Source organism: Amborella trichopoda, chromosome 5 (assembly GCF_054954075.1).
Source record: "Amborella trichopoda isolate Santa Cruz 75 chromosome 5, AtrichopodaSantaCruz75HAP2 v2.0, whole genome shotgun sequence".
NCBI lineage: Eukaryota > Viridiplantae > Streptophyta > Magnoliopsida > Amborellales > Amborellaceae > Amborella > Amborella trichopoda.
The window spans coordinates 6,810,771-6,825,591 of NC_142340.1; the positions used below are offsets into that span (position 1 = coordinate 6,810,771).

General features: G+C 34.7%; 1 protein-coding gene across 2 annotated transcripts; it reads left to right on the forward strand.

Moving 5' to 3' along the window:
- The first annotated feature begins 6,904 nt into the window (after positions 1-6,904).
- LOC18443542 (RGG repeats nuclear RNA binding protein A) lies at positions 6,905-14,782 on the forward strand. 2 transcript variants are annotated; one of them, XM_011628484.3, is made up of 6 exons: positions 6,905-7,315; positions 9,719-10,136; positions 11,586-11,724; positions 12,859-13,017; positions 13,171-13,233; positions 14,495-14,782. In XM_011628484.3, exons 1-6 carry the CDS (start codon positions 7,117-7,119, stop codon positions 14,495-14,497), a joined length of 981 nt encoding a protein of 326 aa, XP_011626786.1. In that variant the 5' UTR covers positions 6,905-7,116; the 3' UTR covers positions 14,498-14,782. The 2 variants fall into 2 exon arrangements, with proteins under 2 accessions (XP_011626786.1, XP_011626785.1); XM_011628483.3 differs by lacking the exon at positions 14,495-14,782 and adding an exon at positions 13,845-14,279.
- Positions 14,783-14,821: the final 39 nt, after the last annotated feature.

The following is a 14,821-nucleotide window of genomic DNA, read 5'->3' on the forward strand; positions in this document are numbered from 1 at the left end:
TAATTGTGACCTTCTTATACTAAAAGTAAATGGTCTCATTGTATACAATCTCATCCCATAAACAATAAAAACAAAAACGAAAGGACAAAAATTTTATAAGGTAGCCACCTTACACTAAAGAAGTAAGGTGTACCTAAAAAAACCAGTAGAAAAGAGTATTTCACAGTTAGAAAATCTTCCGATTTATCATCTTGACCTCAAGATGTAGTATGAATATAAAGAAAAAAAATGAAATTTAAGTCTTAAAAATATTGTATCTTATAATAAGCTACATGGACCATATATTTTTCAATATTTTCAAATGTATATAGATCTACTCGATTTGCACCTTTTTAAAATTTAAAATTTTACAGTTAGGATTGAATGTAGATTTTCAAGTTATCGTAAGGTTTTTGACATTGAAAGTACATCTTTCGATAAGATTTAGATGTCCGTCTAACTTGTATGGTATAAGGTGGGCACCTTATACATGTTGGCATGAGTTTTCTCCATATTTTATTGTTTTCTTAAAACACTTTGTTTGCCTTTAAACTTATTATAATATATTTTGCATGCATCCCTCTTGCCAAATATTACCTGTTGGAATTTTGAGGCTTAAATGGAGATGGATTGGGACAAAAAGCTATAGTGCTATAGTCTCTCTTCACTCAAAATTCCTCTCTCTACAGATTTTAGAAGTATCTTGGTCATAAGGGAGCACCTAAAACCCTCGTACGGTTACCCTAAGACAAGCTCCTGTTAAGTTTATTTTATGTCCCATTACCATTAATTCACACTTTCTATATTGTTATTAATCTCTATATGCATTAGTTGGACCAATTGGTGAGTTTATTCCATAATTCATATTTGCCCATTTGGTATAATTAATAGCTAGGATAAAACATGAAATAAATGAGAACAATTTGGGAATTTCATTTGTTGATTTGAGGAATTATTAGTTATAGATTATTGCTTGTACTTCTTATGTGATTGGATTTATACATGTGAAGTGTTTGATAATATTTTTAAATGAGGTTCAAATAGATATTTTGATCTGATTTTGCATTAATCTATATTAGTAGTCACTCTAAATTGATCCTAATAATACAAACCCCCACCCAATTTTAAACCACGCTCTATATATCCTTGAGGAGAAAAATAATGTCTCATTCTCTATGTCCTTGGAGAAAATATAATGTCTCACTATTAAATAAAGAGCCTCGAAGAATGAGATCTGAAGGAATTAATATTTAATTATTTTAAAAAAATAAATCATCTCTAGATCCTTACAAGAATCCTAAAATCTCAAATTGAGAAAATCCTCCCAAGTAGCTTTTTTACATAAGGGTGTAGGTATGTAAAGAAATTAAAAACTGACATGATAAAAGGCTATGGCGTAGTTTGAGAATGTGAATGTGCTTGTACGACAAAGTGAGGCTTGGACAGGAACAAATACATCAGAAAAGTAACTAGGAGTAAGAATTGTTGGATTCTATGGGTGAATCTTAACATAACACAAACATACAAAAAAGAAAACCAGGAGGATTCGACAGAGCTTACATGCCTTCCGAATATGGGTGCCATTTTGGGGATTTGCCTATGGTTCCATTCATATGTTTGTTCTGAGTAGAATATCTACTGGCGGTAAGTTCATGTTAGACTTGTGATTACTAGTGAAAAATACAGAGGGGGAGGGGGAGAGAGAGGGGCATAGGCTCTAAAGAAATAGGAAGCCATGTTTGGAGAGTCATGTTTCATATTTTATTTTTTCCCTCATGTGGAATACTTTTCATCTCTATCAACCACTTTTAACCCTTTTACAAGAAATGTACATGAGGTTATCTTATATAAAAGTAGCAAAAAAAATATTTTTGATAATATTCTCTCCAACAAACTCTATTCTCAAATGAGAACAGTCTCAAATAATTTATTTTATTCTTCTCCCCACCATCTAAGAATCCATTAACATAAGGAAAATTGTTCATTGCAAGGTCAAGTGCATTTCTACATAAGGAAAATTGTTTCATGCAAGGTCAAGTGCATTTCTGCATTTCTAACATAAGGAAAACAGTATAAAGCATCCATCTTAAAGGCGGAAAGATGGGATGCAAGTAGGTGTTCCATCTAAAAATATTAGAAACTAACGGTTCAAATGTTTTCTTACTAGAATTATTATTTTTAACTTTTAAAATTTACTTATTTATTCATATTAATGATCTCCATATTAGATATTACATGTCTTTGAAAAATAAGTCTTAAAAATTCATCTGAAAAATAGATTTATTAAGAGGCATGCATTTCTATATGGGCTTAGCCATATAAAAACCGGGTCCTTAACATAATAGATATATTTGTTTCTCTATTAACCTCTAATATTATAAAAAATACCATGGGGATCCTGGCACTTTTTCCCTCATGCGAAATAGTTTTCATCTCTATCAACCCCTTTTGGGCCTTTTACTTATGAAGTAATTTTAATCAAAAAATAAATAAAACTTTTATTTTTTATAATATTCTCTCTAACCTATTCTGTTCTCAAATGAGAGTCGTTTCATAAAATTTATTTTCTTCTCTCCACCTTCTAAAAATCCATTAATACAATTGCTATATGTGTTTATCTATTAACCTCTAATATTATAAAAAAAAAAATACCATGGAGATCCTTGCAACTAAAGGGACAGACCCAAAAGTCCAACAAGCTAGAAATTAGTAACACGCTACATGCTTAGGCTTGTACGATTAGGTTTTTGGTGGCAGTTCTTCATCAACAACATGTCAGTCTCAGTTATATAATTAGAGCAAGGTCAAAACTACACAAAATGTTTTTTCTTTCTTCTTGCCTAATGACTGACCTCAAACCCCTCACCCTAAAATAAATAAATAAATAATAAAAAAAAAAAAGAAAGAAAAAGAGAGAAGGAGAAAGAAAGGAAAAAAAAAAAAAAAAACCACTCCACCTCAGCCTGAAAAAAGCAATATCAAATAATTGACCAGATGTTTAGGCTTAACTCCATATTATTCTTGTTTGAAAATTACTTATTTGGTAATCTCAAATTTTAAAATAAAAACTATACATGTACGTTGGTCCGGGAGTCAGTATATTTTGTGCTCTCACGGGTGTATATTGTACATGTTCTAGTCCATTTCTATGTAACAACGATAGTCTAATTCTAAGTGTGTGACCATACTAGTCTACTTCTATATTATATAAACTACAATAAGTTGTGAATAGGTGATTCGAACATTCAAAAAATCGGTGTAAATGGTGAAGCTCCAAGCAAAAATACATCTCACAATCCCAGTTTTGATCATTTCAAAACCTGGATTAGTGGGGATGATTGTTCACCCCAAAGATTCACGTCATGTCGCTGAAATAGTAATTCACATCGGTTTGGATAGGTATGAATTGTTAATTCATAAAAATATTTATAATAAATAAAAAAATAGAATTAAAATAAGAGTTTATGGGGTGGGAATTTAAAAATGCATAAAAAAATTGTAGATAAGATTTAAAAAAAATACAAAAAAAAGGCCTTTTAAGGGGGGAACAGGGTTGAGAACCATATGATTTGGAAACTGATTTGGTCCCAACCGATTTCCACCCATTTAGAAACTGATTGGGGCCATCTGAGGTCTATCAATTCAAGGAGATTCACGCAGAAGACAAGACATTTATACTTAAAAAGGCATTTGATCGTAGACCTAATATGGCCCCAACAAAGGAAAAAGGTTTGAAAAAAAATAGAAAACAGCCCATGTGCCCTGCACATTCCTCGTCGTTACTTATAGGAACACATGATAAAATGAACGTCAAGTGACCAAATATCATAAACATGTGAAATAATAGGTATTTTTAGTGGGGAACGATTAAATACAACAATGCCATTTGTTTATTTATTTATATATCATTATGTTTGGTACAAGGTTGCCATTAATCACAATCATTTTCAGCTTTCATATTTGGAAGTTGATAGTTTGGGATATGTCACAATTATTATTATTTTTTTAGGTTTTGAATCCGGCCAATTATATACTTGCAACCTTTTGATTTCACATCCAGTAGCTTAGAATAAATAACATTGTTGTATATCGTACCATTGTGATTACACTATACAATTACGACAGTGCACTATGGTACAAAGTTTACTGTCCACCCCAAGGGGCATCCAATATCCATGTGCATGATGAACAGCTGAGATTATTTGTACTTGTGATAAGCCATACACAGTCGACCATACAAGCAAACTCATAATTTCAATTGGAATGTAGTGAGGAACTTTGAAAATTGATTAGACTTTAGAGAAAAAGGGTCCCCACATGGTTATCCTTGGCCTAAGAAGAAAGTCTCCATGATCGAGGGTCTTAGGCTTAGCATATAGTAATCCAACACTCGTATAATTGAGTAAAGATACTCATACAGGTAGGAAAAGCACTATTTGTTAAAGAAGTTATATTCTCACAAAGAACTAATACGGGTACAATTTTAAAAACACATTCTGGTGCACTCTAGTGCTCACCTTGCAAAGCAAGTGGGCTTTCTAACCATTCCTTTTTGAAGGCCAGAATCCAGATTAGCATAAGGAATAAAGAAAAAAAAAAGAAGAAGCGGAAAAGCAAAACAATAATAGGAGGGAGTTAAAATAGGGAAAAGTGAAGAAAACAATTATGTATGAGAAAAGGGAAACATTTCTAAGCTTCCTTGAAAATATGATTTACATATCATTCAATCTAGATTGGTCGGTTTTAAAAGAGCCAAAAAAACAATGTGCCAAATATATTTGCTAACTTTATAGTTGGCGTGCGACATTATTGTTTGCTCACTTTCTGCCATTTGATTGAAGCATGAGATTTGATAAAAATTTGCATAAAAGGAAAAAGTATACAATAAAATACTATTTACCTATAGTACAAGGAGATCTATAGTCCATAAATTGTACATTTGTTTCCATTAACAAGATGAAGAATCCACGACAATATGGAAGCTGGGAAAAGTTTATATAGAGCTGAGGCTCTAAACAATCAAATTAGAGCCTATCTCAGAAGTTTCACTAGAAGAGGTTGATTTGATGCCCAGATATCTTCAAATTGATCATCTTGACACTAAGATGCATGGAAGTGAGAAAAAAATGGATTTCAAGTTTTGGAAATGATGTATTTTGTAACGCATATTTTGACCATCAGTTTTCATGGCTTTCAAGTTTTCATAGAGTTTTTTTTTAATATTTAAACTTTATAAATAAAGATAAAAATATATTTCAACGCTATCACAAAGATTTCCACTATTGAAACCGTGTTTTTCAACACTATTTGAAGGTAAGCTCTAATTTGATTGTTTAAAGCCTAGGCTCTATACAAACTGCACCCCATGGAAGATATCATATTGCCACATGGCTAGAGAGTGAGTACTGGATGTGGGATCTGTGTACTCCCTCATCCATGGATGATCACTCTCATCAAGCCATTAATGGCTAATGGGACGGGCACGTTGCAGTCTGACAGATCAATAACAACCATTTGACTTGGGTTTGAGTCACGGAAGCGAAATACTTTTTTAGGCGGTGTGTATATGACACTTGAGGTAGAGTCAAGATCTCTACTTCAAGGGATGAAAGATCCTACCAAGAAATCTTGGGATGGTCATTGTTGAGGTGACCCTTTAAATACCATCAAATGGTGCACAAAAAGAGCATAGGATTCCCAATAGGGCTTACATGGGCCTGATCAGGAAGTCCCAATGTTTGCCATTTGAGGGCCGGGCAAGGCCATATAAAATCATTGAAAATATAAATAAACAAACAAAGAAAAAAACGGCCGGTCCAAGCCATATCATGCCTGCATTGGATCAGGCTCAGTGCTGCCCTACCTTTGGGTTGCATTGCCAGGCCTTGGCCCAGCCCTTAGGCCACATTTTTTGGGCCAAGCCTCTAGTTTTTTAGGGCTAGCTTAGCTAGATCAGGCCAGGCCTCCAACCCATTGCCACCCCTAATTCCCAATAATTTGTCTCATTTCTTTTGTGAAGTTTTTATCTTGCAACTAGGAGGGCCAATACCAAAATAATAGAGTCTATCGTGGAAGTGGCTACATCACCTAAAGAAGATGGAGATGGATCAATTTTGATTGTTTTATCTGGTTGTAATATATGTTGTAGGGCACAAATTTCGGTTAGATTGGCCAGGTCTCTAAACTATACATATGAGTCTTATTAATGAAACTTTCAATTTACTTTAGGTGGTCTGAATGGCGGGGAAGTATAATATAAAGTTTTAATTTTCACTCTTACTACAGGCAAGGGTTCCCTTACTGAACTACTTAAAAAAAAAAAAAAAAAAAATTTAAATACTTGGAAGAAAAAAAAAAGTCAATTAAGGATAAAGTTTCTATATGCCCGAGGTTTTATGAAAACAAAATAAAGCTTCACCTTAAATCTTTGTTCATAAAGCACTTTCAGCAATGAAAGTCTTCACGATGCATACGAAATCAATTTCCAACATCGACAATAAAATTTGAAATTAAAAAAATAGTACAGATCTTGCAGATCTATGAGCACTTATTTTTAGGGTAAAATAGTCGATCTAGATAATTTGTTATAATATATATTATTTAAAAAACTTAAAATCCTTTTTTTTTTTTTTACAACTATAATGTTCAAGCCGAGATGATTAACGCAAAGTTTTTCTAATGCTTGAATTGTAATTTTTGAAGAATTATGAGTGGAGGCCTCACTTATTTTGATAGGGCTGCCGCCCTACCATATTATTTTCCTTTCAAGGTAATCCTCAAACATAAAAAAAAGAAAAAAAAAGAAAAATGCAATAAGGCATTAGGAATGAGGACTACATTGTACTTACGAAAAGGACAAGAGTATTTCAAGTCATTTATCCAAAAGAAAAAACAAATTTAATATGTCTAAGAGGATTAGGTCTTTGCTATATGGACTGGCACACGGTGCGGCTAGGGTTTGTATTTTATCTCACTTCCCTTTCTTTCTCCACTGTGTAAGCCATAGCTTCTGCTTTGCTTCGGTTCCTTCTCCAAAACCCTAATCTTGCCAATGGAGAACCAGTTACGGAGCAATTAGGTTAGGGTTTCGACCATTTGTGCCCTATCTCAAAGAAAACGCTCCATTTTTTCTAAGAAATGGCGTCCACAAACCCTTTCGATCTCCTTGGAGATGATGATAACGACGATCCTTCACTTCTCCTCGCTGCTGCTCAAAAGCAGCAGCAACAGAAGAGTGATGGGAAAAAGGGTGGGGCCCCTGCAACTTCAGGAGCTCCTGCTTCTCAACAAGCTCCGGCCAAGCTCCCTTCTAAGCCTCTTCCCCCATCTCAAGCTGGTGAGTTTTTTCTAGAATGGAATTTTTAATCCATGGCTTTCTCTAAAGAGTTTTTTTTTTTTGGTTTTTATTTTGTGGATAATATCTGCATGGAAAAAGTTATATAATATTGTTTACTGATATTAGTTGTTTGTCAATAGTTGAATCTTCCTTTATCTTTTTATTGTTTTGTTTTATGTTAAGAGGGAATGGGAAGTATTGAATCAGTTGCCGAGTTATTTCAGTGGGAAAAAAATGAATTTTTGAATCTAGATGATAGTTCTCCATGATGTCACATGTACCAAACTTTAAAAAAATACGGTCTCTTTATTTGTAGTTACTTATTTCATTGCGGGGCATTCTGGTGGTGAATAGAAAGACTAAGTCTAGCTAAGTTATGTGAGTGTTATATGCACAGTATAAGAAAAACAGGTATGGTGCGATTTCCTTTTTGGTTATAGCAGGCGTTGTCTTTGATGCAAATTTATCACCTTTCTTCACGTATTTTACTTGTAAAATGTTTGGTAATTGTTGAGTCCCTTGTTCTTTCTTTTTTTTTTTTTTCCTTTTTTTTTTTTACGTTTCTTCATCAAGTTGCTTCCTTGTTGGCATTTATGGAATGATCTCTAGGTTTCTGGTTGTATTTTCTTAGTTTTTTCTTACCTTAGTATTTTTTATTTAAAAATTTAACATAGAATCTAACCAACTGGAGCTTTCAGGATGTTACCGTTAAGAAAAATTGGACCTTTGACCTGGTGAGTTTATCATTCCCCTCCCCTCCCCTCCCCTCCCCCCCTCTACTACAATCATTTTACGTTTTTGCTGTTATTTTTTCTGAGTTTAACATGAAGACATCAAAATTTTATTGACATGGAGGGTGGTAAGGGGTATTCTTAAGCTTATTACTAATAAACTTTTATTTATGGAATTGCTAATTACACACTTGTTTTTGCTGCCCCCACCTAAAATGTGGTGGGATATTACCAAGTTGAGTGTTAGTATGGCACCCATTTTTTTGAGGGGGAATAGGACTAATGTGGGTGCAAATGGCCATTTCATTATTTTGGACTACTTATTTTTCAGTTCAGTCTTTTGCATGACATCTCTCTCTCTCTCATATATATATATATATATATATATATATATATATATATATATATATATATAGGGTGAGGTTTGTATGAGGTTCAAGGTTGACACCTTATACCATATAAGGCACACCTCAAAACTATGCTAAAAGATGTAGTTTCATGGCTGGAAAGCCTTACAATGGTATAAAAGTTTATAAATTTATTGTCACTCCTAATTATGAAATTTAAGGCCTAAAAAAAATGATGCAAATCAAGTAGATCTAAAGCAATTAATTTTTTTGAAACTAGACGGTCGAGATAATACGTTGCTAGTTTTTTTTCCTCTCCATATCCATACATCTTGAGGTTGAGATGATCAATTTGAAGTTTTTTTGATGTCGAACTAGTGAGAATTTGGCTGTAATTCCAAGTCCTGGACTATGTTGGGTTTGAACCTAAGAGGTAAAAGCCAAGAAAGGGAATATTTGTGATGCTCAAAATCACATGGTTCTTAGATTTGAGCACAGTCACTTGGTTCTTTATTTTGGATGTATGAAATGCTTTTGCCAGTTATTAGTTCATTAAGTGAGTAAATTGATTGATTAATGTGGTAGTTTTTCTAATCGTGTTTATTTATTCTATTTGTGAAGTGTGCTGTTTTAGGTAGTGGGTTGAGAATTGAAAGAGTTTTGGTTGGTGGGATAGATAAATTGACCTTGTCTTGCAGCCAAGATTTGCTCTTAAGCCTTTTGCATGTCACTTATTTTTAATATTTTATTATTTTCAATTGATGGGCGGAATGTGTTTACATTACTGTTTATTTAAATTTGGGTTTATTTGTTTTCGACCTCTCGACTTTGAGGGAAATGGGTTAAGATAATCAAAGAATGACCTGAGCCCATATTTTCTGCATTTTATATATTTGAATTGGTTGTTAGTGTCTTGCTAGGAGATAATTGTGCTTATTGGATAGTTGTGTGGGCATTTCTCTACTTGGCTGTGGGTTAACCCTCTTTTTATTGGAAATATGTACTGTTACCAGAAACTCATTCCATCATAGTGGAATTTTTATTGCCTACTTTTGCCTTCAACACTTGGTAACGGATGAATTTTCTATTCTGAGAACCACGTTTACCTTTGGTATTCTTCTAGCTTACGGAGGAATGATGTTTTACTTTAAAACCTTATAGGGAATTTTGTTGGTATATTCTAATTTTCCAGAAGGTCACATGTGTCCTAGTGCACTCATGTGATATTATTTACTTATTCAGCATCTATGTTATCGTCTTGAATAAATATTGTGGTTGAGTTAAATTAGATTCTAACAATAATCTATTTCCTAAACTTTGATCAGTGAGGGAGGCGAAAGATGATTCTTCAGCCGGGCGAGGTGGCGGCCGAGGTGTGGGACGCGGTCTGGGCCGTGGGGTTGGGCGTGGTGGTGGTCGTGGTGGTGGTGGCTTCAATAGGGAGTTCAATAACAATGGGACCAACACATACTCAAATGGTTCTTCAGGGGGGGTTATCCCAAGCGAAGAGGGAGATGGAGGAAAACCTTCATCTGATAGGCCACGTGGTGGCTATAGTGGGCCGCGGCCTCCATACCGTGGCGGGCGTCGTGGAGGCTTTGGAAATGGTGTTGTCGGTGACTCGGAAAGGCCACGGAGACAGTTTGAGCGCCGTAGTGGAACTGGACGTGGTAATGAGACTAAGCGTGAAGGTGCTGGTCGTGGCAATTGGGGAACTCCAACAGATGATGGATTTGCTGTCCAGTTGAGTACCTCTCAAGCTTGCCAAGAAGGATTCTTGGTGATTGTTTCTATTCCATTCTTTGTTTTTTATGAGGTTTCTTGATGATATCCTTTTATTCAAACACATTTGGTGATCCAATGAGTGTTGGTGGTGTCAAGGGTAACTTTTGGACTTTGAAGGGTGGGGTACTTGCTTGCATACAAATACTTTTCTAATCAGTTAAAAATAAAAAATATTTTTTGCAGTATTCTAAATATTTATCAAATCAATTAAAAATTTTTAAAATAATTTTTTTCAATATTCCTCACTTTTACTCCTTTTCCTTTATTTTTCTGTTATTTCCCCCATTTTTCGTTTTCTCCATCTCTACCCCTTTTTCCACTTTTTGCTTGAGTGCCATTTCTCCTGCAATAGTGGCCATCCTTATATGAAGGCAACAATATACATGCTTCCGACCACCTGTGCCAAACAGGGAGTTCGAAAAAATCTGCTCACGACTTCCTTTTGAGCCTCAGACTTTTGAGAAGAAGACACCTTTCTCCTTTTCATTTTTTGTTTACTTTCTTCTCTCTGTTTCTCTTTTTTTTCGCTTCTCACCTTAACACTATATCACTATCTAACCTTGTGACCAACTTCCTATTCCTATCTCTCTTTCTTACAAATTTAATGTGTCAAGCTTCAATCTGCTGGCTCTTTAATTTAAATCTCTCTGTTTTTTTTACGGTTACTAGTTTTCTTTCTTTTCTTTTCTTTTGGTATGAGCACCCAACCTGTGGGCCACCTTTACTCACTTGTGAGTTTTTTTTTTGTTATTATAAAATTCATATTAATATAGTGTTACCTTTGTCAGAGAAATTAAATAAAAAATGCTTGCGTATGTAATAGATGTGTGTATGTAGGTATGCAGATTTCTGCACGTCTATGTGCTTTGTACAAATGTGTGTGTAAATTTTTATTTTTATTTTATTTATGATGAAGGCTCTATAAGGCCTAGGCTTTAGAGCTGGGAAATCTCGTAAATAGTATAATGCGATCCATCTCCTGTCAGGGGAAAGCACTTTCGGCAACGGAAATCTCCATGATGGGTTTTAAATCAATTTCCAACACTGACCAAAATTTTGAAACTCAAAAAAATGGTACAGATTTTGTGGATTGATGAACACTTATTTTTAGGGTGAAATGGACGGTTTAGATAATTTGTTACAATGTAAACAATTTTTAGAGCTTAAAATCCTAATTTTTGTTTTTCACAACTAATATTTTCAAGCTGAGATGATCGATGTAAAGGTTTTCCAATGCTTGAATTGTAATTTTCAATGAATTTTGAGGTGCGTCTTTACTTATTTTGATAGGGCTGCAGCCCTATCAAACCCTTTCCCCTTTTTTTTTTTTTATGGTGTACAAGTGTGGGTAGTTATTTAGATTGTTTATGCACTTTCTTGATAAGGGCATTTGCTTTTATAAATTAGGGAGTCTGAGGCCGTTGCAAATGTGGAAGAGAAAAACCCAACCCCTGAGAAGCAACCAGAGCAAGAAGATGGTGTTGATGCTGGCAAGGAAAAGGAAAATGCAGTTAATGAACCGGAGGAAAAGGAACCTGAGGATAAGGTATGCTGTGATCTTGATTTTCTTCTGTTCTCTCATGGATTTGTTATATTTATAACTGGTTATTGAACCTTACTCAGTTGAAGTGCTATTGATATTTTAATGCTAAAACATGTAGAGGCATTCTTCATCTAAGTCCTGTGTGGGGATTGTGGCACATCTGAAAAGATAACGAGATTGCATTACTTGAAATGGGAATCGAGGATTCAAGTGCCTCAGACATGTTGAGTTTGGGTCACATTTTACATGTATCTCTTATCCATGCTTTCTTCTTGTCATACCAGCCTGCTTGATTCTTATGGATATTGAGATTTCCTCTTTCCTCCTCGGTCTCAAAAACTTTTTTATTCTTTAATATTAGTCATTAGTTTGCTTCTGTTTAAAAGTCTATAGAATTTCTTTGGTCTTTCATTTTGCATTGCACTTGTTGGCATTTCAACCAAGTGTTTGGGAAATCACCTCAGGTAAGTCACTCAGCCCTTGGTTCAGGCAAGTAACTTGGCCGAGTCTGAGTGGACTTGGTTGAGTTATGTATGCCCCTGTAAAATGTAAAACAGTAAAAAAAATTATAAAAAGGTTGAAAAAAAGAAGGAAAAGTTAAGAGTTAAGAGCAATCATTAGAAGACTAAAGAAGAAGAAAGAAATCTATAAAGATGGACTATTGAAAAAAAATCATTTATACCTTGAAAATTTCAGAACTATTGAAAAATTTGATTTACACCTTGAATAATTCAGAATTTTTTTTTTTTAACAAAGGAAAGATATGAAAGTTGCCAGATCATCTTAAAAACTATCAAAATCATCTAAAAAAATGTTTCTAAGCAATATATTGGTAATTTCTTATATTTGAACTTTTTTGGGGTATATTTTTTTTGGAAGTTTTTACTGCACTGCCTAGGGTCAGTGTCGAGCAACAAATTATACATGTTCAAATCCCAGCTAGCCTTATTACAAATATACTAATTATATCTAATTCCCTTTGTTTATGATACCATGTACTTGTTCATTTATTTTTGTTTTCTATTTATAATTGGTGCTGTTGTTATGAATTTGCACATAAGCTTCAGTTTGTTCTTTTGCTGTATCTCATTTATAGATCTCCTTCATACGCATAAAGTTATACCTCGTGTTGAATAGGAGATGACTTTAGAAGAATATGAGAAAGTACGAGAGGAGAAGCGAAAAGCGCTTCTTGCAATGAAGCCTGAAGAGAGGAAAGTTGATGTAGACAAGGAGTTCAAATCGATGCAACAACTTTCACTCAAGAAGGGAAATGATGATATTTTCATAAAGTTGGTAAGTAAGATGTCAAATAAACACAGGGCATACTTTTGAGGGATTAAATATTTTCATCATTTTTGTAATATCAGAACCAAACTTCTATCAGGTTCTTTATTTTGTGGTCTTGGTTTTTTTCTGGCTCTAATGTGCTTGTGGTGGTTGACTTAGGGATCTGACAAAGACTCTAACAGAAGAAAAGACAGTGCTGAAAAGGATGAAAGGGTTAAAAAGGTATTGGTGGACTACTTTGATTTTTCTCTATCACTGTGTCACATGGACATGGATGTGTATGTTTCAGACTGACCCATTGTGTCCTACATGGATCCTCTCAAAAAACCGTGTCTGACACAACATATTCATGCGTGTCCGAACAAATGCTTACATATGTTTTTTATATGAAATAAATTTTAGAATTTTATTTATAATATGTGCTTATATCACAAACACACTTCCCTAGCAATACAGACTTGTGTCCAGAATTATGGACATGCATGTGAAGTGATGTACCTGTGTGCTCAGAATTATGGGCACACATGATAAATGGTAGATGCGCCAAGTGATGTGTCTAACACGTGTCAATGTCAGACATGCCAAGCATCCCCTCTATGATGCTATCTCATTTTTGAGACACGCTGTAGACATGCCTAGCATGCTGACATGCTGAGATGTTTCACAGATATGTATGTATCAAACATTCCCAAACATGCCTGACACATGTATCATTGTAACCTTGGACTGCCAAAAGAAAAGTACTTTGATGATGGGATCTTATGTTAATTTTTCTATTGTATTGTTGGGCATGTCCAAACCCTTGTCTTTCCAAACCCCCTTGTCTTTGGAAGTCTCTGAGCATCAACGAGTTCTTGAAGCCTGCTGAAGGGGAAAAGTACTATAGTCCCGGAGGTCGAGGTCGTGGCCGTGGCCGTGGTGATCGTGGAGGATATAGAGGAGGCTATACTGGTTCTAGTGCAAATGTTGCCCTTGCTCCTAGTATTGAAGATCCAGGACAATTCCCTACATTAGGTGGGAAGTAGAAGTCCTGTGCCACTGAATGCTTGCTTCTCTCTTTTCTTCAGGGTTTTCCAATCGCAAAGAGTTGATGCCAGGATCCAGCAGAATAATGAGGTTTCCTGTATCTAAGACATTTTTAATTTTTAAAGATGTATATTTCGGTGTCACCTTTGTTTTTCACGTTGTATGCTTGTTGTTGTTTGGACTTATTTATCAATTTTGATCATGCATCATCTTACTTTCTCAATGGAAAACATCTTGCTCTATATTTGGCATAGCCTAGTGATTTCTTTGCCTCCACTCCCTAATATTTTTTGTGTTTACTTGTGTTGCTATTCAAACTGGGTTTCCTCTTGCTATTTAAGATTTCACCTTGCAACAATTTCTGCCTTAAAGCATCCATTTTATAGAAATGTTTCATTCTAGTAAGGAGGTCTGACCAGTATGTTTGACGTATTATGGTGGACTCTTCTCCTTGCAGTGATAGTCTTCACTTTGTGACGGAGATCTCGCTTGATGCTAGCTGAATGTTTTCATCTCGAAAATAACTTAGCCAAATTATTTGTGTTGTAATAAGACTGCAGCTCTTCACCCTGAAATATTAACTCGATGAATTTATACATGAATCTTTCTCCCTGTACTAGTTCTGATTATGTAACATATATGATTCTGACTAAAATTTCAAATGTTGCTCTGCTTATGTTGTGGGGTATTACCAAGAAATATAGCCAAGAATTTCTAATTGGGAAGTTCTTACTCCTTGTTATTATATCTATTGAGTTTAATTCGTTTGGGACTGCATAGCGTG

What these genes read in the sequence shown, in the direction of transcription:
- LOC18443542 (XM_011628483.3), top strand. Translation starts at nt 7,117, where the DNA reads ATGGCGTCCACAAACCCTTTCGATCTCCTTGGAGATGATGATAACGAC. An exon ending in TCTTCCCCCATCTCAAGCTG is followed by an intron (nt 7,316 to 9,718) that starts GTGAGTTTTTTC and finishes AACTTTGATCAG; the next exon opens with TGAGGGAGGCGAAAGATGAT. An exon ending in ATGATATTTTCATAAAGTTG is followed by an intron (nt 13,018 to 13,170) that starts GTAAGTAAGATG and finishes TGGTTGACTTAG; the next exon opens with GGATCTGACAAAGACTCTAA.